Raw genomic sequence first — 22,915 nt, forward strand, 5'->3', positions numbered from 1 at the left:
TTGAAAAACCCTAACTTAACCCTGGTGCCGTGTCACACAGAAATTTTTTGATATTTTATATAAATGCCACTTAACAAAAATAAACCAAAAAAATGAGTTCGCGTGTCATCTCTGACACGCGTTGTCATAGGTTCGCTATCACTTATAAGGCCTCTTCACACTAACCCTGAGAAAATTGCTTTTTCTTAACCTGACCCCACCCCTTCCTGGGCTGGACTAATTACGCCCTCGTGTTGCCAATATCTAGAGGATGCGCCAGGGGGCAGTGTGCACCGGGACGTAGTGCGTGTGGAGCGCATGCGCAGCAGAGCGACTAGGCGTGTGTACCCAGTTCCTGGTGCTGCGGTGCCATGAGCTCCTTACTGCTGCTGACCCTGCTGTCGCTCCTGTCCGGCCCGTGGATCGAGCTAGGTCAGTGTGCTGGCCTGCCCACTTACCCCTAGCGCCTTTGTCCCAGGGATTATCAGGAAAGGGGTGGGGCGCTTTGCCCCGTGGGGAAGAGACCGTAGCCCACTTCCTAGCCCTAGTTGGCTAAGGCACGTCCCAGAGACTGCCAGCCCAGCGAGGCTAATAACAGCTCATACTGTATTTTACTTCCTTTTTACTTTTAACTTACTATTTTGGAATCTTTCAAGCATAAAGTAAAGAACAGATTATAACTAAACATGCCCCCTACGTGCCCATCACCCAGTTTAACAGTTGCCAAATTATGGCTAATCTTGCTTCTTTGGTAACCCACTTTCCCCTCTCCTGGGATCATGCTGAAGTGAATGCAGGCGTTATACAATTTTATTCGTAAATAACTCAGCTTGAATAGCCAAAAAGACAAGTCACGAAAAAAAAACAAAAAACCATACCATTTTCTGCCTATAAAATTAACATCCAGTTAGTGTTCAGATTTACCTACTGTGTTTTTTAATTGTAGTTTACTTCTTGAATTAGTATCAAAATAAACTTTGTGCATTGCAGTTGTATGTTTTTTCTTAATTCTTTTTTATTCTGAGATTTTCCTGCTTGCCTCATTAAGTTACTTTCTTCTTTGGGTCCTGATTTCCCTCCTGTTAAATAAGGGGGTCAAATTAAAGATCCTTTTAATTTGATTTTTTGAGGCATACAAACAGCAAGTATGAAGGAGCTCATTCAATTATTTGATGATAATTATTGTGCACTTGTGTTAGGTGCCAGGGATACACTGGCAAAGTAGAGGTAGTCCTTTCTTTTCTGGAGTACATGATATAATGGTAAGAACTGATAAGAGTTCAACAAGTGGGAAGGAAGAGAGCGAAAAACAGCATGAGCAGAAGTATGGGTAGAAAGGTGCTAGATATATTTTAGAGTATAGTGTCTAGATTTACCTAGCTGGGACAGAGGGTTGTGTGTAGAGGAATAGAAAGGTAAGGAAATAAACATTTGTTGAAAACCTACCATGTGCTCAACATTTTACATGTTATTTGAATTCATGCAGCTATGCCTATGAGATAGTTGCTATTCCCATTTTATAAATGAAGAAATTGAAACTCAGATTAAGTAATTTGCCTAAGGTCACCCTGCAAATTAAGTGGCAGAACAGGAATTTATTGCATGGGGTTTTTTTGTTGTTAATCCTCACCCGAGGATGTCTTTTCTTTTTTTTACAATATATTTTCATTGATTACAGTATTTTCATTGATTATAGAGAGGAGGGGAGAGGGAGGGATAGAAACATCAATGATGAGAGAGAATCATTGATTGGCTGCCTCCTGCACACCCCCTACTGGGGATTGAGCCCATAAACCGGACATGTGCCCTGGACTGGAATTGAACCCGGGACCTTTCAGTTCACAGGCCACCCTTCAATCCTCAGGCCAATGCTCTATTCACTGAGCCAAACCTGTTAGGGCCCAAGGATGTTTTTTCCATTGACTTTTAGAGAGCGTGGAAGGGAGGAGGAGAGACAGAGAGAGAGAAACATCAATGTGAGAGAGACATTGAATGGTTGCCTCCCACATGCACCCTGACCTGGGCCAGTGCTCGAGGCTACAACCAAGGTATGTGCCTTTGACCGGAATCGAACCTGGGACCCTTCAGTCCAAGGGCCGTGACTCTATCCGCTGAGCCAAACCAGCTAGGGCCAGAACAAGAATTTAAAGCCAAAATTTTAAGCCTCCATTATTTTTAAGAACACTCATTTTTATGAGTATTACATATCCAAATATTGCCACTTATTTTTTACATACTCATGTATTACTGATGACACTCTTTTTTTTCCACTACAGGGAATGGGCAGGTGACAAGCATGGTTAAGCTACCAGGTGGGAGATTCCAGATGGGAACAAATTCACCAGATGGCAGAGATGGTGAAGGACCTGTCCGGGAGGTGACAGTAAAACCTTTTGCCATCGACATATTTCCTGTCACCAACAAAGATTTCAGGTATATCAAGTATTCTTTCAGGAGGAGTAAAGGCTCTTTTAAATCATTATTTTTTTAAACAATTCATAAGTTTTATTTATTTTTAATATGTTTTTGTTGATTTTAGAAAGAGAAGAAGGGAGAGGGAGAGATAGATAGAAACGTCAATGAGAGAGAAACATCAATATTGATTGGCTGCCTCCTGTATGCCCCTCACTGGGGATCAAGGCCATAGCCTGGGCATGTGCCCTGACTGGGAATAGAACCGGTGACCTCTTGGTGCATGGGTCAATGCTCAACCACTGAGTGACACAGGCTGGGCTCAAATCTTCATTCTTAATCTCTAGAACAGCGGTTCTCAACCTGTGGGTCACGACCCCTTTGGGGGTCGAACGACCCTTTCACAGGGGTCGCCTAAGACCATCCTGCATATCAGATATTTACATTACGATTCATAACAGTAGCAAAATTACAGTTATGAAGTAGCAACGAAAATAATTTTATGGTTGCGGGTCACCACAACATGAGGAACTGTATTAAAGGGTCCCGGCATTAGGAAGGTTGAGAACCACTGCTCTAGAAAGAAACTGGCTTGTTCACTATCACATATCTTTGCAATAATACTGTGGGATAAGTGTATCTACTTTTTTTAAGTGAAGAATCTGAAGTCCAGAAATGATTACCTTACTCTCCGTTAGTGACAGACTTGAGCCTGTAACTCAAATTCCCTGATTCTTGAGCCAGTGGATTTTCCATTACACTGGACATAGCACAAGGATTATGGGCAAAAGTGACACACTCAACAGAAATTTCTTCAACAGGGAAGAAGGGACTGGGAGAAGGGTCATACTAGCAAAGTGCCTTAAATTCCCTTATATTTACTTTGGGAAATGGTGTTGTTTTAGGAGTCAAACATTGTGGTTCTAACTCATTCTAAGAAGCCAAGATGAAACGCCTTAGTTTCTTCAAGGTGATATGTTTTGTAACTTATCTTCAAATGGTACAGGTATGTGCCCTGGCTGGTGTGGCTCAGTTGGTTGAGTGTTGTCCTGTACACCAAATGGTCACTGGTTCAATTCCCTGTCAGGGCACATACCCAAGTTGGGGGTTTGATCCCTGGTCAGGGTGCATGCAGGAGGCAGCTAATTTATGTTTCTCACATCGATATTCCCCCCCTCCCTCTACCTTCCTCTGTCTCTAAAATCAGTAAAAGCATATTTTAAAAAAAGATTTATTAAAAAAATAGTACAGGGGTGATTATGTAGAGGGAATGGAGGAAAGAGGGAATGGGAAGATAATAAAGCAAATGTGGGAAACTACTTAAATGTTACATTTGTGGAGTTAAAACTTTTCAAGATAAAAGGTTATGGGGAAAAATTGATTCAGGAGACACACTGAAATAAGCATAGGATTGTTGATATACTCCTCAGGCCCTTTGACTCAGTGATTCCCCCTCTAGGGATTTGTCTGAAGGAAAGAATTAAAGTTGTCCAAAAACATTTAGCTAAAAAGATGACATTGTAAACAACTATTAACAATTTAAGGATTATTTAAACACTAGAGGCCCAGCGTGCGCGATTGTGCCAGTAGCTCACTTCTGCTTGCCTCAGCTGACCGCCCCGCCCGTTGCCTCTGGTAGCTCTCCAAAGCTGATTGCTCTCCGCCCCTAGTAGCTCTTGCTCGTGTATGGTGACCTGTCATTACCACGTTATGGCCATGGGCCTTTTATAATATAGATATTGTATCAATATAATGATACTTAGCAGCCATTTAAAATCCTGTTGTCAAAAAGAGAGTTATGACCCCAACCAGTATGGTTCAGTGGTTGAGTGTGGCTCAGTGGTTCGAATCCCTGTCAGGACACATACCCAGGTTGTAGGCTCCATCCCCAGTAGGAGGCGTGCAGGAGGCAGCTGTTCAATGTTTCTTTCTTGTCTTTCATTGATGTTTCTATCTCTTTATCCCTCTACCTTCCTCTCGGAAATCAATAAAAATATATTAAAACACACATATTTAAAAAGAGAGTTATGAGATGTTAAGTCAAGAAAGTAGCTTACAAAATAATATATAGCTTATGATCCCATTTTTTAAAACTATGTATATAGAATGTATATGCATTAAAAAAGTGGAAGTGCATTAGTTAACAGATTTTACCCATGTTTTTGTGACTTCCAAATGACAATAATTACAGGGAAGCACCTTGTTAAACAGGGTGGGAGAATTGGGGAGTGGGGGACAGGAAGAATATGGAATGATACATATTAGTGTGATAATGGATGATTTAAAATTTCCTCATTTTTCTACAATACCACACGTACTACTTATATGTGCTTTTATTAATTTTTTTTCCAGATAGGAAGGGAGAGAGAGAATCATCAGTGATGAGAGAGAATCATTGATCAGCTGCCTCCTGCATGCCCCACACTGGGGATCGAGCCCACAACCCAGGCATGTGCCCTTGACCAGAATCGAACCTGGGACCCTTCAGTCCCCAGGCTAATGCTCTATCCACTGAGCCAAACTAGCTAGGGCGCTTATGTGTGCTTTTTTTTTAAAATATATTTTATTGATTTTTTACAGAGAGGAAGGGAGAGAGATAGAGAGTTAGAAACATCGATGAGAGAGAAACATCGATCAGCTGCCTCCTGCAAATCTCCCACTGGGGATGTGCCCGCAACCCAGGCACATGCCCTTGACCGGAATCGAACCCGGGACCCTTCAGTCCGCAGGCCGACGCTCTATCCACTGAGCCAAACCGGTTTCGGCTTATGTGTGCTTTTAAAACATATTTTTAAACAGGAAAGTTGTTAAAATTGAAGGAGAAATCACTTCTGATCAGACTTGTACCATATCATGACAACCCAAAATAGATAGCTGCACAGTATGCACCTTTTAGATTTCAAGTTATGACCTAGTGCAGTGGTCGGCAAACTGTGGCTCTCGAGCCACATGCGGCTCTTTGGCCCCTTGAGTGTGGCTCTTCCACAAAATATTGACTTCTGTGCATGGGCCACGAAGTTTCAATCGCACTGTACATGTGCGCTCACACGTGGTATTTTGTGGAAGAGCCACACTCAAGGGGCCAAAGAGCCGCATGTGGCTCGCGAGCCGCAGTTTGCCGACCACTGACCTAGTGTATGGTAGAAATATAATGTCACCTCTAGTAAGCCCCTAAACTTTGCTTAGAACCCACCTGACTTTGTCTGCCTCTCTGATAAAAGATTCTCAAGCTGTTCAGATGATCTCAATGCCCTCTGATGGGTGAATAATACCTTCTTATATCAGAGGGCTGGCACAGACGAGGTGATAATGAAAACCATCCATCTCGCCCTAGCTGGTTTGGCTCAGTGGATAGAGCGTCGGCCTGCAAACTGAAGGGTCCCAGGTTTGATTCTGGTCAAGGGCACATGCCCAGGTTGCGGGCTTGATCCCCTGTAGGGGACGTGCAGGAGGCAGCTGATCAATGATTCTCTCTCATCATTGATGTTTCTATCGCTCTTTCCCTCTCCCTTCCTCTCTGAAATCAATAAAGATATATTTTAAAAAAAACCAAAAAACCATCCATCTTACCTTAGTAATCTGTGTGCTGAGATTTGCTAAACCATACCAAGCTATATGAAAATATATTCTAAAATCTCAGCAACTCAGTTTTTTTCTTTTGTTTTTGTTTTTCAGCAACTTATTTTTATTTGACTCAGTTTCTTTATTCTATTAGATGGAGGTGATAACACGTGTTCTGCCTCCCTCTCATGAAATTAGGTATGTAAGAAAGACCTTTCAGAAAAGAAACCATTCCCCACCCTTAAATCTACTCGGCAGCTTTATTTATAATCTCTAAAAACTGGAGATAACCCACATGACCTGCAGTTGGTGAATGAGTAAACCAAATATGGTACCTCCATACAGTGAAATACTACTCAGCAATACAAAGGAACAAACTACTGATACCTTTGACAACATGGATAAATCTCAGAAGCATTATGCTAAGTGAAAGAAGCCAGACCCAAAAACTACATCCTGTATAGTTCAATTTATGTGAAAGTATATATTCCAGGAAAGGCAAAACCATAGGAACAAAAAACAGGGGCACAAAGGAATTTGGGGTATGTTTGATGAAACTGCTCTGGTTCTTGATTGTGGTGATGACTGTATGCTTCGTCACAGTCACAAAAGCATACACTAAAAAAAACCTGAACTTTACTGTATGTGAATTACACGGCAACAATTTTTTTAAAAATATATTTTTATTGATTTCAGAGAGGAAGGAAGAGGGAGAGAGAGATAGAAACATCCATGATGAGAGAGAATCATGGATCGGCTGCCTCCTGCAAGTCCCCCACTGGGGATCGAGCCGACAACCCGGCATGTGCCCTTGGCCAGAATCAAACCTCGGACCTTATAGCAACAGATTTTAAAAGAAAATCTCCTGCTCAGGGTTTCAGGCGAATTCCTTGGAGTTCATGGGACCTCTGTGATGTGGGACTTACAGGATGAGGCTAGGTGAGCTCTTCTGCAGCAGGAGAGGTGAGGGTGGAGCACAGAACCCTTTTAGCTGAGCCAAGCGAAATCTCTCTTTTCAGGGAGTTTGTCAGGGAGAAAAAGTACCGGACAGAGGCCGAGACGTTTGGGTGGAGCTTTGTCTTTGAGGACTTTGTCTCCAATGAGCTTAGAAACAAAGCGACTCAGCAAATGAAGGTGAGAAAACCTGGGCTTGGAGTTGAGGGAACGGGAGTGGGACCTGGACATAGAGGCATGTGGGGCGCGGGGTCACCTGGGCCACGGTAGAAATCAGACCTGAGAGAGAAGCCCGCCCTGGAAGGGTCAGGTGAATACTTCCTCCCAGGAAGGGACCCCTGAGCTGGTTTCTGGGTAGAGAGACTGTAAAGACCCAGATAGATACACATGGGGCTCAAGATACATCCTGCACAAGCAGAACGTCCTGACAGGCCTCCCTCTAATGAGGGCCGTGAGGTGTCAGGCTTCAGAGACTCCAGACACAGCCTCACTTGGACGCCCTGAGTCTCGGCCTGAAGGGTCTGCTCCGCCTCCTGTGTGTCAGTCGGGAAGGTGCGCATGGTGGGTTCAAGCATCTTGCAGTCATGCTCTTTCTTCTTTGTAGCCTGTTCTCTGGTGGCTTCCAGTGGAAAGGGCATTCTGGAGGCAGGTAAGGGTTGGTTCCTCCACCTTGTTTCCTACCCCTGGAGGGTTGGCTTCCCTAGCCCCCTTGCCCATCTAGGAATACTGAGCTAAAAGGAGAAGTTTCAGGGAAACAGCCAAGACACCCTGTTCCCTAGTCCTCTTCCCATCACCCATCCCATTTTTCTTGTCAGTCTCATGTGTAGTCTCTTTGTTCTGGACCTCTCCTCACTCACCAAGCTCTCTTCCAATTTCTTTGCTTTCCCTAGTGTTAAAAGCTGAACTTAGGTGCCCTAAGCCTAGCCTTCCTCAGACTTCCCTGAGCTCCCAGAGCCTGTCTCACTTCCTCCTGGCTTTCAGCCTGCAGGTCCCGGCTCTGGCATCCGAGAGAGACTGGAGCTCCCAGTGGTACACGTGAGCTGGAATGATGCGCGGGCCTACTGTGCATGGCAGGGGAAACGGCTGCCCACTGAGGAAGAGTGGGAGTTTGCTGCCCGAGGGGGCTTAAAGGGTATAGAGCTACCAAGGCGATTCCCCTTTGTTCTGCTCTCCATCCTGCCCTGCATGGGAGTCTTTAAAGGGTGGGAAGGGCTCATGCTCCCTAGAGCAGTGAAGAACCAGTTGCTGTTGTTATTTTTATTTCTCATCTATCTCAGACCTATGTAAAATATGGTATTTATTTAAAATACCATAAAAACTAATAACTGGAAAAATGGAATGAAAAAAACAAAATTTTTTTTATTGTTGGAGATTCTACAGAGATGTCTGTCATGTTTCCAAAAATACAGTCGGACCAACATAGCATAGAGAAGAGAAGAGTTATCCAAACCACATGCCTTTTCCATGGATGTATAGGGGTTAATATAAAAAATTGCTCTTTGCTCATAACTTAGTTGTTCTGCAATGCTCATTAAAAAAAGTTATGAGAGTGAAATAGCAATTCACCATATCCAGCCTCTACAGTTTGAACTGTAACCAGCTATACCAATAGTCAAAGTTATTAATGTGATAAATGAGGTTGCTTGTTCATTTAGCCAATCGAAGTCCAACGAACAAGTTTCTCAATGGTTACTCTCAATTTCTGCACTGATCTCAACATGCACTGGTCACAGGTGGTTTACAGAGGCATTGATCAGAACCACACCTAGGGTTGCACTGCCCTGGGGTAATGCAGGAGGCGGGGCTCCGAATGCAATGCAGTGAGTGGAAGGGATGGGCATGGGATATAAAAATAACCTCCTTTCGGTTCCCTTGCTCTCTCTCTGTCTTTCCCAACTCTTCACCTCTCCCCCCAATGCTTTCTCCTTGCTCTCCCGCAGGTCAGGTTTATCCCTGGGGAAACAAGTTCCAGCCAAACCGCACCAACCTGTGGCAGGTAAGACATGCATTCCTCACTCCTGTCCTTTCTCGGAGCATTGAGGCCTGCTGTCAGCTAGGCACTGTGTTAGGTGTGGGATTCAGAGGGCTGTGTCCTAAAGCTGGGAAGGGGGTGAAGCCGAAGACAAGGCGGTGGTGCAGTGTGCGCAGGAGGAAATCATTCATTGCCCGAGAGTACAGAGATGACATTTGAGCTGATCAAATAGGATTTTGCTAAGTGAAAAGAGGAGGAAAGGGTGTTGTCAAGCACAACAGCATGCGTGTTGGCATTGTATTAGGAAAGGGTACTGTGTGTTTGGAAACGTGCCAAATTCAGAGAGGCTGGAGCATAGGGAAATGGTGGGGGTCCAGGGGGTGTTAGGAGATGAAGTAGACAGTGGGTTGGAGGCAGATTTTGGAGCAGATGCGCCAAGATAGGGTTTTAGATTTTACCCTCTAGGCAGTGGGGAGCCAATGGAGGTTGTTATACAGGGGAGTAACAATATCAGATGTTGACTTGGGGAAGTTAACTCTTGCTAATTATGCAGGACTAGATGAAGCAGAGCTGCAGAGGTGGCAAGAGGTGTCTAGGTGATTATAAACACTTGAATTAAGTGGAAGTGGAATAGAGAGGAAGCCCAATGGGAGAGGCATGTCTGAGAAGATGGACAGGGTTTGGTAATTAATCGAATGTGGTGGGGTGGAAGAGAGTTGGACTCAAGCATGAGGACTCAAGCATGAATCAGAGTGATGGTGCCACCATTATCCAAATAGATAATATGCTTGTTGGGTCAGAGGGACAGAACTTGGTCAGGGTAGGATCAGCTTAGCTTAGGATGCCTTTGGGTCTTTTATATGTTCAGTCAAGAGGTTGAAAATATGAGTCTGAAACTTAGGACAGAAGTCTGGGTCAGAGCAAGTAGCTTGCGAGTCATAAGCATGTACCTTAGGAAAGAATGATCCCGCCCTCCCACACTGGCCAGGAGACGCTGTAGAGTGAGCGGAGCACAGCCTCAGTATTTTAGGGGGAAGCATTGACAGGGGCCTGAGAGGGAGACTGGACCTTTCAGATGATCTTGGGATCAGAGCTTTGCAGAAAGAGAAATCTGACATACACTGATCTTTGATAAATTAACCATTTTGAGCCTCAGTTGCTAGTTTCTTAAAGGGAGAGGATACTTGCCTCACAACCTTGCAAGGATTAAATTAAAAGACATAAGTGTAGCAGCCCTAGCACATAGTAGGTGTTGAGTAAATTATAGCCCCTTCATCTTCCCTTTCATAAGAGCAATTTCCATAGAGTTGTGGCAGCTGAACCCAATTTTAATAAGAGGCGTGAACAAGTTAAATAAATTGCATTGGCAAATATAGGTTACTTTTTGAAGAGTTTTGGTGGTAAAGAGCGAGAGATGAGAAAGGTAGAGTCAGGGCAGATGAGGCAGAGTTAACCCTGTTGGTAGAAGAGAAAGAGGTGGTTCCTGAGAAGGTGGAGGGTGCAGGGCATGGAGAAGGAGAGGAAGAGCCTTTCTTCCCAAGGCTCCGAGCATGGGGTTCAAGGCCGAGGGGACGAAGTCTCTGAGGATGGAGACAGTGGGAGTGGGATGGGCTTGACACGGACCACAGCGAGCACAGGGAAACCACACACTTCCTGATCCAGCTGGAGGTCCTGGTGGAGGACCTGAGTCAGCTGGTTGGGGGCTCAGGTTGGGAACCTCGGGTCACTGCCACATGCCCTTCCCCCTATTCCAGATGACCTTGGTTTCCCTGTGGGCAGGCAGGAACACCTGCCATGGGACAGGATGGCAAATCTTTTATCCTAAATCTCTTCTCAGGGAAAGTTCCCCAAGGGTGACAAGGCTGAGGACGGCTTCCATGGGGTCTCCCCAGTGAACGCGTTCCCCCCACAGAATAACTATGGTAAGATTTCTTATCGGTCGCCATCAACACTCACACGTAGCTGGTGGGAGCATTCTGCCTGATGGATGAGGCAGAGAGAAGCACCTGGGGCAGCATTTGCTCCCAGGGCTTTGATGGCTCACAGGCATGCGTGGTGCTTCCCAACGGGGAACTGACCCCCTGCTGTGCTGCAGGGCTCTATGACCTCGTGGGCAACGTGTGGGAGTGGACAGCTTCACCATACCAGGGTGCAAACCAGGATATGCGTGTCCTCCGGGGGGCATCCTGGATCGACACATCTGATGGCTCTGCCAATCACCGGGCCCGGGTCACCACCAGGTGAGGAGCTTGGTAGCTGAGGGCTGAGGGGCTGGAGGTGACCTCCCAGAGCACAGGTGGCACCACAACTGCTGTTGGCACTCCTTCTGCATCTCTACTTGCACCAGGAGATGTGGGTACTGAAAAGGAAGCAGGTAGCGCTTGCCAGGAAAAAGAAAACAGTCCAGGACAGCTTGTGCCTTTTCTTCTCAGCTCTCACACCCAGGGAGACTCTGTGTCCAGCATCTCAGTTACATGGGCTTCTCTTCTTGTCCTCATAAGTAGGTGTGCAGAGGTAGGGAAGTAGAATGGCCACATCAATAGGTCATGGCCAAGGGTCATGGAAATAGTGACTCTTCAAACAGGCGAGCACATGGGAAATCATTTCTACAACCATTTTGATTTACAGTCAAGTTAAAAATGGGCCCAGGAGGGTCCTGGGACCTGCTCATTTCAGACAGGTGGTTAGTGGTGGCACCTGGATGGAAGCGTCCTAGGCTGCTGGTCCCCTGCTAGGACTTGCTGCTTCGTTTGCCTGTAGATTTATTTTGGTTGATCTCCCTGCAACTCCTCCTACTCTTTGGCTCCATAAGGACTGTAGAGGCCACTCAGGATATCAGATTTGCAGGTGTTTCTTTGACCCACAAAGGCCCCTGAATTCTCTCTCTTTTAGGACAAAGTGGTAAAAAAAGTACTGGCCTAGAACCAGGAAACTGGGTTTGACATTGATTCTGTTGTGCTGTTGGAGCAGTAGTTGGCCTTGGGCCAGACATTTAACTCTTTCTAGTATCTGCTCCTGGGTCTCTAAAATGGTGAACACATCTTGCCTTCCATAGCAGTGGGGAAATGGCAAGCGAGGGAATTCACTTGAAACTTCTTTGAAAAGTAGGAGAACTGACTGGCGCTGTGATACTCTCACTAACTGCCAACAGGTTTTTCCCGGCTGAGTTATTCCTAACCACCAGCAGTCACAGGCACTAGTCATGGCCTCTCCTGCCTTCCAACTCAGTCTCTCAGGACCACTGTCACTTCCTCCACCCAGCCCCAAGGCCGCTTCATGTCCCCAGGACTGCCCTCTGACCAGGCTTCTTTCCAGACCACGCCCTCCACAGTCCTTGGGCCCCCCAGGTCGCAGCAGGCCCTGGGAGGTGGAACAGGAAAGCTGGGTAAGGCCCAAGGCCCCTTCCTCAACATGTTCATTCTCTCTCCCCTTCTCTGGTGGCAGGATGGGCAACACTCCAGATTCAGCGTCTGACAACCTAGGCTTCCGCTGTGCTTCCAATATAGGCCGACTGCCCGGGGAGCTGTGAGCAGCCACGCACAGCCACGAAGCACCCCGTGGAACCCATGCCGCTCACTGGCCACATTTCAAACAGCCAAGCTCTCCAACTTCCACCTTCTCCTCCTCCACCCCTTTTGACGGGCACCTCTCACCTGGTGGCAGGTGGGTGGGAGAGGCCTCTCGCCTCAGAGGAGGCCATGTCTCTTGGTGAAGGGCCCCAACTCGCTGATTGTGGCCGGGAGCTGGGTGTTTTTATTAGAGGTCAAATATCAACTATACAGGGGCCAAGTACTCAAACAATTGGGGCAGCGTCCTCTTAAAGGCAGTGTGTTAAAATCCTTTTAAGTCTGTTCCCTCCCCCTTTCTCGGTGTCTGATTCAGGGACCTGACATTGTTTCTTAGGGCAGAATTTCCCCAGTTCTCTGTTTTCCCAGCAAATTGCTGTGGAAAGGAGATGCTGCCTTCAGTTGTATAGTGTTTCTGTGTGCCTCTGAAGGCACTTGATGTCCACTCTCTGTATGTGAAATGGAGAAATGTGGGCTCTTTAAAGCGCAATTCAGTCTTCAAAGGGTCTAGGACAGTGGTTCTCAACCTTCCTAATGCCGCGACCCTTTAATACAGTTCCTGATGTTGTGGTGACCCCCAACCATAAAATTATTTTCGTTGCTACTTCATAACTGTAATTTTGCTACTGTTATGAATCATAATGTAAATATCTGATATGCAGGATGTATTTTCATTGTTACAAATTGAACACAATTAAAGCATAGTGATTAATCACAAAAACAATATGTAATTATATATGTGTTTTCCAGTGGTGTTAGGCGACCCCTGTGAAAGGGTCATTCGACCCCAAAGGGGTCGCGACCCACAGGTTGAGAACCGCTGATCTAGGAGAACAGGGTATTAACCAGGCCAAACTGTGCCTCCTGCGAGTCACAAAGTAAATGATACTCCAGAAAGACAAACATGAGAAGTGTCCCTTTCTGTTGTTAATTATGCAAGGGCTTCCTTATGCCTCTGGAAACCTGTCCCCTGGAGAAGGACCTGCTCCCATGGTGTCACTGGACATTGTGAGGTCAGTAAAATCCCCCGTGATTGTATATCTCAGACAGCTGTCTGTTTTCTCCTCACCCTGGGACCCTAAGGGAAGTGCATCCGAGGGTCAGTAACTCTGGGCCTCCCCTGAGCAGACACTGAGATGGTGGTACCACTGGGAGGTGGAGAAGCCGGAAGGCTCCTGGCGGTCGGACCACATCCAGTGCCCTCCTCTGTGCCCAGGCCCCAACTGCATTGTGATGGGAGTGCCTTTCGCTTGTGCAGAGCCTCTGAGGGGAGAGTGGCCCAGGTCCAGCGGTCCTGGCCTGGACCAATGCCTTCTCTGCACAACCTCATTCCTTTGACGAGTGTTTCTGTGGCTTCCCCTCCCTGCCTACCCCTCCCCCGCATCCCTCCTGCCAGCACCTCAGTAGTCCTCCTCAATCGGGGAGAGCAGCACAGCCTTGGGTGTGTTCTCAAAGAGCGCAGCCCGGTTCTGCTCCTGGCCCTTCTTCACCCAGTGGCCATAGATTCGGAAAGCATAAGCATCGATGAGTCGGCGCAGAGGCCGGAGGGAATAGGGGTCACGCATGATGATCTCCCGGGTCACAGGCTTCACCCGGTGGTACTGGTAGTAGATCCGCACTGAAGCCAGCACTGTCAGAGCGATCACCTGCAGAGGGAGGGCCAGGACTGAGAGCCTGGAGCGCCCCCGCTGGGTCCTTCCCAGTGTTCCCCCAGTTCCTGCCCTACCAGTATTGGCAGGCATTTAGACTGTCAGAGGACATCTGTCTTCCCTGGAGCCAGAGTTCTGGGAACCATCACGGGTGGGTGGGAGGGGGAGGGCAGGTGCCCTGGAAACCCTAGCCTGTAAGTAGTGTGAATAGTGGTCCCTGGGGGGCTTGGGCTCCAGGGCCCTGGGTGGGAAGGGAGCTTCAATACCTTGAACTTGCCCCGGGGGCTGAAGTGCCGCACTTCCTCCACGTCATACTGCTGGAAGAAGGGATGCGCTAAGGCCTCTTCTGCCGTAAGGCGGCCCTGGGGGTTCACCACCAAGAAGCGGGAAACCTGAGAGAACGGGGTGGGTAGTGAAAACAGCAAGGCAGGCTCCCTGCCAGCGTTTCAGAAGCCGTGGGGTCTCCTAGCAGACCCCTCCATCCTGTGCCTGGCACACTCCCCTCCCCGCGCGGTGGACTGCCCCTTGCCTGAGCCCAGGAACCAGTGGGCCTGGCCCCTCACCAAGTCTTTCACGGTGTCCGAGTAATCATCCCACTCGGGTGAGCCAAACTGGTAGTTGCCGCTCATGATCATCCTCAGCATCAGCATCTGCTTCCGGTGCCAGAAGGGTGGGGAGCCAGCCAGTAGGGTGTACATGATGACCCCTGTGCTCCACCTGGCACCAGGTGGGTGGGAGGAAGGCAGAGGGACTGGCTGTAGCTCCAGCCAGTTCCTCCCCTCCCCAGCCAGGTGTTCCGGCCATGGTGGCATCCCTGTCCCTTCCCCCCAACACACTCACATGTCCACCTCCTTCCCGTAGCCCGGGTGGTCACTGTTCATGGAGCACTCAATGATCTCGGGGGCCAGGTAACTGGGGGTCCCACAGATCTCTGCAGGAACAGTTACCATCAGATAGGTCAGCAGGGGGCACTTGGAAGAAGAAGGTCCGAAGAAACAAGATAGAACAGAAATAGTGCTTGGACTGGGACTCGCCTAGCACTGGCCAACTTCAGGGCCAAGGGCAGGGGCCAGAGCTGGCTCATAGGGCCACCCACTTGGGGCCTGTTGGTTCCCTGGTCACATCCAACTATTCTGGCCTAGAACTCAGGCCGTGGGAACCTGGCTCAACTCAGTCCTGAGAAGAGGACCTGCCTGAAAAGGCACCTAACCCTGAAATGATAGGATTTTTATTCTGGGGGGATATAGAAGAGGGTCCCGGGCAATCTCTGTTCCTGGGAGAGTTGGTGAGAAAGCCAGGCCTCGTTACCGGACCTCGTAGCTTCTCTCCTGGCTTCAGCTGGCAGGAAAAGCCAAAGTCGGTGAGCTTGATGTTCATGTCATCGTCCAAGAGGATGTTCTCGGGCTTCAGGTCCCGATGGACGATGTCGAGTTTGTGCAAGGTGCAGATCACTTCCAGCAGGGCTCTCATAATCTTCCTGGGGTGGGACAGGAGCGTGTCACTCTGCTCTCCTCTGCAGGGTCAGGTGGCGGGGAGGGAGACCAAAGCCCACATACCAGGCCGACTGCACAGGAGAGAGGGCAGCTGGGACGGTCGGGCTGAGCCAAAGAGGGAGGTCACAACCCAGCGGTGCACACCCTCCGAGACCTGGGTGTCTGTCGCACTGGGGCTTGGGCAGGGAGTGGGGAGAGGGGCAAGTGGACCCTCACCTGGTTTCCTTCTCACTCAGGGTGACCTTCTCAGTGAGGTAATCAAAGAGCTCCCCTTTCTTCATCCTGTGGTGACAGAGGGTTTGTAGCTGGATTGATCCCAAGACCACCCCCTTCTTAGCCTGCTCCCAGAGAGCTCTTCCTCACCCTAATCCCTCCAGAGGCAAAGGACCAGGGTTTGCAGGGAGGAGCTGGGAAGTGAGTGGAGAGGTTGTCTGGGAAGATTGGAAGAAGAGCAAGGGAGGCTGGAGGGGTGGTATGGCATCAGTGTGAGAGTCTCTCCCATCTGTGGGAGTGACAGCATGGACAGATCTATCAGGGCCAAAATCAAGGGCTGGGAGATGAAAAACTGGCCGAAGGCCCTCCTGGCCCAAGGGCCCAGACCCCGATCAGAAGGACAAGAGTATCCTGATATTTTTCAGGCACAAATGGAATGAGTGTTGAGTGTTGGAGGAGCAGTTGTGCCTGTTAGGATTAAGAATTGCAGTTCAATCTTCTCACTTCTTGGGATGCTCTATAAAGAGGTGTCCGTTAGAAAAATCTAGTTATAACCTGGAGGGCAACTTGGGGCAGCATTAAAAATAGATTCCCCAAGTAACTTCTTCAAAGGTTAGGGACATCTGAGCTGCCCCCAAGGACAGGGCCACTGAGCGGAGCTGGGACAGCTGCGGCTGGTCCAGTCTGGAGGGTCTTGGGAAAGTCTCCCTGTGTTAAATAGGAAAGGTGCATCCTGCCCCCTCTCACCCGCTCCTCCAGGGAAAGCAGTTGGATTCCTAGGGCACAAGGGATGTTGCTGGAGTCCCAGAGAGGCAAGAAAACCATTGAGCTTAGCTGCTAGGGCAGGGAGAGGGGTTCCATTTGAAGAAACAACCTAGAATTCACAGATATAAGCCTTGCTTTATACACTATCTGTACTGTGTTCCTAAAAAGCAACATGTGAGTCCCATTTTTGTCGTTTTAATTCCAACTTAAAGACACTAGGTGAACTCACTATTAGCAATAGCAGCAGCAGCAGCAGGTTTACCTGTAAGTACTGGGGACTGTGCAAGGTACATGAGCAGGCTCTGCCTTCTGGAGCCGGCCGTTTAATTGTACACACAGGCCAAGTTACGTGTTTCTCCAAGCAAAACCACAGTAGGGCCACAATAGGAAACGTTCCAACAATACAAAGTTTACCTGAATAATTTTCTCAAGAAACCCAGTCCCTAAATTAGCTGTTATATAGGGAGAAATCAAGACACCCCTTTAACAGTGAGCCATGCAGAGAGATTTCTGTTCTTCAACAAGGACTCAGTGGAGTGGGGAAGCAACGAGCCAGCGAGTTCTTTTTGCTGGGAACCTTTTCTAACAAAAAGGGCAATAATGCCCTGGCCAGTGTGGTTCAGTGGATAGAGCATCAGCCCAAGGGTCTCAGGCTTGATTCCCAGTCAAGGGCACGTCTCTGAATTGTGGGTTCACTGCCTGGCCCAGTCAGGTGCATGTGGGAGGCAGCCAGTCGTGTCTCTCTCACATTCCACCCCGCTCTCTCTCCCTCTTCTCCAATCCCTCCCTCCCTTCCAATCTCTCTAAAAATCACTGGCAAAAAGTATCCTTGGATGAGGATTAACAAGATAAAGAAAGAAAGCCTCCAGCCCTTAAGTGGTGGACCCAGGATTCAAAGCCGGGCAGCCTGACCCCAGGGGCTGACCTGCCTAAAGCACTTGTGATCCTACTTGGCATCTACAGTGTAGCGGGCTGGCTGCTGGATGGGAGACCACAATAGGAAGTTCTCCGATTGAGCCTCGGGGTATGGCTGGTTCCAGGGCTGGGTGCTTACAGGTCAAACACCAAGAAGAAGAAAGTGTTGGTCTCATAATTGTCCTTCAGCTGTACTGAAATGGAAATGGCTGGCTTGCCTCAGGGAGCAGAGGAGCCTGGGCAGAGGCAGTGGGGTCTAGGGGCAGGGGGAGGAAAGCTGCTGGGGCCGACTGCACAAATGAAGGGGGTATCTGGATGCTACTCCAAGGAGGCCCCCCAGGGGAGGGGGCAGGCCCAGTGACTTCACACCCCACTCCCCCGCCCTCACCCAGTCCCAGACCTGCCGGTGACCCCTTCTGTCTGGCTGGGAGAGGAGGCTTCGAGCTGAATCCCCGGAGCAGTCTTCCTGGAGATTGGAGCTGGGAACCTCAAGCCTCAGGGACTGGGCCGGTGGGCCTCAGGGTGCAGGAGACACCCTGGACAATTCTGGCTAGCTGCCTGCTGGGCTGCACTCCCTGACTTGGGTTCTCAGGGCAGAAGCAAGGTGGAGCACCCCGCTGTGGCTGGGAGCCAGCACTCACCGATGTTGGGGTACCCTGACACCTTGCGCAGGATGTCCACCTCCTTCAGCGTGGCCTCTCGCAGCTCCCGCACCTCCTTGGGGCTGAAGCTGCCCCCGCCGGTGACGTCAATGATCTTCACAGCATACTCCTTGCGCGTGGGCTTGTGGATACAGCGCCTGACGACACTGCTAACTCCCCTGGGGGTGCAGAGGACAGGTGGTCTCAGCGGGTGCCCCAAGTCCAGGCCACAGCAAAGATGTCCTGCCTTGTCCCCCAACTCCCTGTGAGCTTTTGGGAGAAGTAGGATGCTGATGAGTCACAAGCCTGGTCTCAGGCCTCTTAACTCCCAGTTCAGTGTTCGTTCACACATAGAAAGAGGCCGTACACTCTCAAGGCCGTAGCTTCCTTTGACCCCTGATCTCTAACCCTGGCCCAAAGCTGGGTTTGGATGTGCTTGTCACCAGTGTCAGTCAGGGTTGCGGGAAGCTCTTTGCCAGGAGAGGTCACTGATCTGGGTACTCACACCCTACCTTCCTGGTCAGGAGGGGAGGACCCAAACTGAGGGATGGAAATGGCCTGGGTGCCCAGGGTCCAGCAGAGATTGGCCCAGAGGTTGGCAGAACCGGCTGGAGCCTAGGACAGCGTTTCCTGGGGAAGGTCTGGGCCTTACCTGCCCAGGATCTCCTTGGGCTCATAGTTCTCATAGAAACCCTCTGTGGAATGGGAGTCCAGCTGCGCCTCGTCCCGCGTCATGTTCAGCTCCTTGGGGTGGTTCTGAAGGGCTCTGAGAGGGAACAGAAAGATGCTGTCAGCGCTCCCGGCCTGGGGGATGTGCTCTTTGAGGGTGGGAACCGGTTTTCACCCATTTTTGTCTCGCCTGGCACAGGGCTGGACTATTGTGAATGTTCAAAATGAATGTTTGAGAGTTGAAAAAATGCTTTGAAAAGAGTCGAGCATCGTTCTTCCCACTGGCTGTAAACCCTTGTGAGTCCAGGTGACCATGTTTCCCTGCATGTTCTCACTGTAAGCTGCTCCCCCTGGGGGAGGGGACAGTCAGCCAGGCCCTGGCCTGTGGGGACATCGGGACCCAAGGTTAGCTCTGAGGAGGCTGGCACAGCCTTGATTTTAGAAAGAACCACTGAGGCCCTGGCTGGTTAGCTCATTTGGCTAGAGCAGTGGTTCCCAAAGTGGGCCACATGCCTCCCAGGGGGGGCAATTTGATTTTTAAGGGGGGCAATTCAAGAATGAGTTATTAATAGTGACTTCTTTGCATTTCTTATGGTTCTAGGGGCCTCATATACAGTCTATAAATATATATTGTGACCTATTTATGCATTTCAGTTCTCTATTATATGTTTTGAAACTTTATTTGCTATTTTTTCATATCACTTCATATTATTATTTTTTAACAATTTCTTAGTGGTTTCCTACGTACTTCAACTGTCCTTTCATTCTTTCATTTTTCTCTTTCATGGATGCCATGTTCTTTGGAAACTTGTTTAGGCCAAGTTAATGGCCTTTTAGGCTTCCTCCACGTGAATAGGAGTTCACTTTTTGAATAATAAGAATTATATGTCACGGGGGTGGGGCGGGGGCATCAGGATTTTAGAGATGCTTAGGTAGGGCATGGCCAAAAAAAGGTTGGGAACCACTGGGTTAGAGTATCATCCCAATATGCCAAGGTCGTGGGTTCAATCCCTGGTCAGGGCACATACAAGAATCAACCAATGAATGCATAAATACGTGGAACAACAAATCTATGTCTTTCTCCCTCCCTCCCTCTCTCTCTAAAATTAATCAATAAAAATACATTTAGACAGAACCACAGAGAACCTCTCCAGGGGGCAAAGTAAAGTGGCTTCCTTTCCTCTTTGAGGACACGAGGCTGGTCCTGCTTAGTTCTGCCTGCTCTCTGCACTTGTGGAAAAGGTAGAAGCCGCACAATTTCATCTTCTTTATATGCTGCTCTTACAGCCTCTCCTTATCTACCCCAGTCCTGTCTGACCCTGAAAACGCCCCTTCTTTCAGAACATGCTCCTTCCTCATTTTGTCCTTACCCTGGACTTTCATAACCATCTTTCATGCCTTCATCCTTTTATATTCTTTGAAAAGCACTGTGCCAGATGCCCTGAGGGATGCAGAGCTTGATGGGAGAATTCTGGCCCCAGCCTCCGCTATCACTTGTCAGTGTGTGCTGTCATGTCCCCCATTAAGCTGTGATCTTGTCTAGGATGTCCCAGCCCCAGCCATCCTGCCCCTCTGTATGTATCCAGTGCAGGCACGTAGCAGAAGCTGCTCCCGGAAGGTGAGTTGATGGTGGAGGTATTCTTTTGGCGCAGGGTCTGTCAGCAGAATGGCCCATGTCCTACTAGCGATGGCCCGTGAGCCCTGAGTGGTCCTGCCACAGTGTGGGGCAGTACAGAGCCAGGACATTCAGGCCTGGACAGCGGAGCTAAGCTCCGGGTACTGACCTTGGATGAAGGGTTTGAGGAATGGAGAAAGTCATCCACCAACAGGAAGAACAGCAGACAGAAAATGGGCACAAGCTGCCACTGAGCAGGGCCCAAACTCTTCTAGTCCCATATCTACTGCCTTTTCTGGGCCCAACAAGGCCTGGCTTGTCACAGGGGCTGATTTGCTGACCAGCCAAGCTGCAGCCCTGGCCGTTCCAGGAAGCCTGGTGTCCCCACTGCTGGGTGCCTGGTTGTCAGAAGCCTCCTGCCAGCAGCAGGCTGCTTCTGTCCTGTCAGCAACCCCAACTGAGCACAGGAGAGTCTGTTCCCTGTAACATCAAGTTCATTTCCTGGCAAGTCCTTATAAGTTCTCAACACTGCGTACTACCAGCTCTTTCCCTTCCCCCAGCCCTCCCCGGGCAGAGAATACATCTGGACCCACCCAGGATGCCATCCGGCTGGGGATGCATTCCACGGCATGGCCAGGTCCAGCTGGTTCTGACGGCATTCATCTCTCTTGGCGTGGGCTGGGGAGGTTTCTCTTGTTCCCTCCTTTGGCTCCAGGCCTAACTTGGGGCTGTTTTTATGCGTCTGTTCACTGCCTCCACCTGCACCCCCACACTCTTCCCAAAACCCTTTTGAAAAGGGTCACCAAATAGGTTTAATCCTTTCTGGAACATACTGTCCTTTCCAAAACTCAGTCTGAATCAGTCACAGGGACCCACTTTCTAAACTCTGGAGGGGCTTCCAGGGTCAATGCCGCCTCTCTTCTGGTCCACCTGCCTTCAGAGGGGAAGTGGGTCTAATGGACTTCGGGGTTTCTACTTCTCTAACCCACAGCCTCCCCCTAACCCTGTCTGCCGCCTGGCTTTTGTCCATCACTGGCCCAGCTACTCACCGTTAGGTCCTTGCAGGCCCTTGAGTGGACTTGACAGGAATCTCAAAGGTCCCAGAGCCCCTTGGAGAGAGGGGACAACAGAGGACTGCAGTGTGTCCTGAGCCGACAGTTGTGGCCGGAGCAGGATATTTTGCTGCTCTTCCTTCGTGCTTTGCTACTTGATTAGGGAAGGCTGAGGTGCCAAAAATAAATCACCAGAGCAAACCGGGATGCAGGCCAAGGCTCAGCAAGGGACAGCGCACAGGAGTCTCGCCAGCGGTGACCTCTGGTGGAGGGTGAGGGAAGTTCGGGTGACCTGGGAACAGGCGTGACAGCATGAGGCGACGATTTTCCTTCTGGAGCTACTTGGTCTCCAGGCCCAGAGGGTCTAAAGCCAACCTGCTTCTCTGGGAGCCGTTTCTGTGTTTGGTATGATCAGGAAACAGCACACTGGTGCACCCACACTAGTGCTGGGACCTGGACATCAGGATCTGCTCAGGGATGGTTTGTGTGGCAGCCCCACAAAATGCAGACCTTAAAGGTTAGGGAACATCCCCTTCAAGGAATTGACCTTGGATCTGCCTCCATTATCTCATCCTTAACCCATTTTGTTGTCAGCCTGCCGTTTCTACTGGGAAGAGTTTTTTTTTTATATATATTTTTTAATTGATTTCAGAGAGGGAGAGGGAGATAGAAACATCAATGATGAGGATTATTTATCGGCTGCCTCCTGCACGCCCCCTACTGGGGATGGAGCCTACAACCCAGACATATGCCCTGATCAGGAGGGATTGTGGGAGGGCTCCAGGGCGTGTCTGGCCCATCTCAGTCCCCAGCAGCCTTAGCATATCATTAGCATATAATTGAACCGTGACCTCTGGTTCATAGGTCAATGCTCAACCACTGAGCCACGTTGGCTGGGCAACTACGGGGAAGACTTCAGTGTGCCAGGAAAAGCATATGGGTTCTGTGTGCAACTCTGAGCTCTTTGGGTGTGTATGATTCTACCTTAATAGGCTGACAGAATTGGAAATAATGTATACAACATGGTGGCACACAGTAGACACTTATTGCTCTCCCTTATTCTAAAGCAACCTTTTTTCAAACCCTTAATTCTAATATACAAAACAAAGGGAGGGGTAATCTACATGTGCTTCACAGGAGCTGAGCCCATAAACATCCATTTGACTAGCATATTACAAAGCACTTCACTTGGACCCCAAAACTCTGGTATTAGCCTATTTTAGAGAATGTTTGACTTGTTCAGCGTAAAAATATAGGTGAGTAGGAGTGCCTAGATTAACCCCAGATGTGGGTCCAAGTGCTCTCTCCGTTCTATCATGCTGACCATCTCTTTTTCACTCTGGGGAAATACTTTGCTGAATTGCTACATGGAAAGGAGTTGAAGATGACTTCAGGGTTGAGTTTTATGCATAAAGGTCTTGTTTATTGAGATGCAGCTTCTGGCTCCAAGGATGGAAAC

General features: G+C 49.0%; 2 protein-coding genes across 5 annotated transcripts; one reads left to right on the forward strand and one right to left on the reverse strand.

Annotated features, from left to right (window-relative positions):
* Nucleotides 1-103: 103 nt before the first annotated feature.
* SUMF2 (sulfatase modifying factor 2) lies at nt 104-13,023 on the forward strand. 2 transcript variants are annotated; one of them, XM_014544433.1, is made up of 9 exons: nt 104-411; nt 2,256-2,421; nt 6,972-7,086; nt 7,511-7,555; nt 7,888-8,038; nt 8,847-8,902; nt 10,716-10,800; nt 10,974-11,118; nt 12,323-13,023. In XM_014544433.1, exons 1-9 carry the CDS (start codon nt 351-353, stop codon nt 12,405-12,407), a joined length of 909 nt encoding a protein of 302 aa, XP_014399919.1. In that variant the 5' UTR covers nt 104-350; the 3' UTR covers nt 12,408-13,023. The 2 variants fall into 2 exon arrangements, with proteins under 2 accessions (XP_014399919.1, XP_005872082.1); XM_005872020.2 differs by having other exon boundaries at nt 106-411; nt 2,256-2,412.
* On the reverse strand, nt 11,125-22,041 carry PHKG1 (phosphorylase kinase, gamma 1 (muscle)). 3 transcript variants are annotated; one of them, XM_014544431.1, is made up of 11 exons: nt 20,574-20,713; nt 18,773-18,886; nt 18,121-18,299; nt 17,619-17,673; nt 15,803-15,868; nt 15,407-15,570; nt 14,934-15,024; nt 14,657-14,810; nt 14,360-14,485; nt 13,844-14,090; nt 11,125-11,237 (listed from the first exon to the last, which is right to left on the reverse strand). In XM_014544431.1, exons 1-10 carry the CDS (start codon nt 20,606-20,608, stop codon nt 13,845-13,847), a joined length of 1,230 nt encoding a protein of 409 aa, XP_014399917.1. In that variant the 5' UTR covers nt 20,609-20,713; the 3' UTR covers nt 11,125-11,237; nt 13,844. The 3 variants fall into 3 exon arrangements, with proteins under 3 accessions (XP_014399917.1, XP_014399918.1, XP_005872081.1); XM_014544432.1 differs by lacking the exons at nt 11,125-11,237; nt 20,574-20,713 and adding an exon at nt 21,454-22,041 and having other exon boundaries at nt 13,352-14,090; XM_005872019.2 differs by lacking the exon at nt 11,125-11,237 and having other exon boundaries at nt 13,352-14,090.
* Nucleotides 22,042-22,915: the final 874 nt, after the last annotated feature.

The sequence above is a fragment of the Myotis brandtii genome, unplaced genomic scaffold (genome assembly GCF_000412655.1).
Source record: "Myotis brandtii unplaced genomic scaffold, ASM41265v1 scaffold363, whole genome shotgun sequence".
NCBI lineage: Eukaryota > Metazoa > Chordata > Mammalia > Chiroptera > Vespertilionidae > Myotis > Myotis brandtii.

Excerpts from the sequence above, each read along its gene's own strand:
- SUMF2 (XM_014544433.1), top strand. The coding sequence starts at position 351 with ATGAGCTCCTTACTGCTGCTGACCCTGCTGTCGCTCCTGTCCGGCCCG. Across the intron at positions 7,087-7,510 it reads AAGCGACTCAGCAAATGAAG|CCTGTTCTCTGGTGGCTTCC; the intron begins GTGAGAAAACCT and ends TCTTCTTTGTAG. Across the intron at positions 11,119-12,322 it reads CGGGCCCGGGTCACCACCAG|GATGGGCAACACTCCAGATT; the intron begins GTGAGGAGCTTG and ends CTCTGGTGGCAG.
- PHKG1 (XM_014544431.1), bottom strand. The coding sequence starts at position 20,608 with ATGACTTTCTCCATTCCTCAAACCCTTCATCCAAG. Across the intron at positions 15,869-17,618 it reads TTCTTCTTGGTGTTTGACCT|GATGAAGAAAGGGGAGCTCT; the intron begins GTAAGCACCCAG and ends CTGTCACCACAG. Across the intron at positions 14,486-14,656 it reads CGGACACCGTGAAAGACTTG|GTTTCCCGCTTCTTGGTGGT; the intron begins GTGAGGGGCCAG and ends CCGTTCTCTCAG.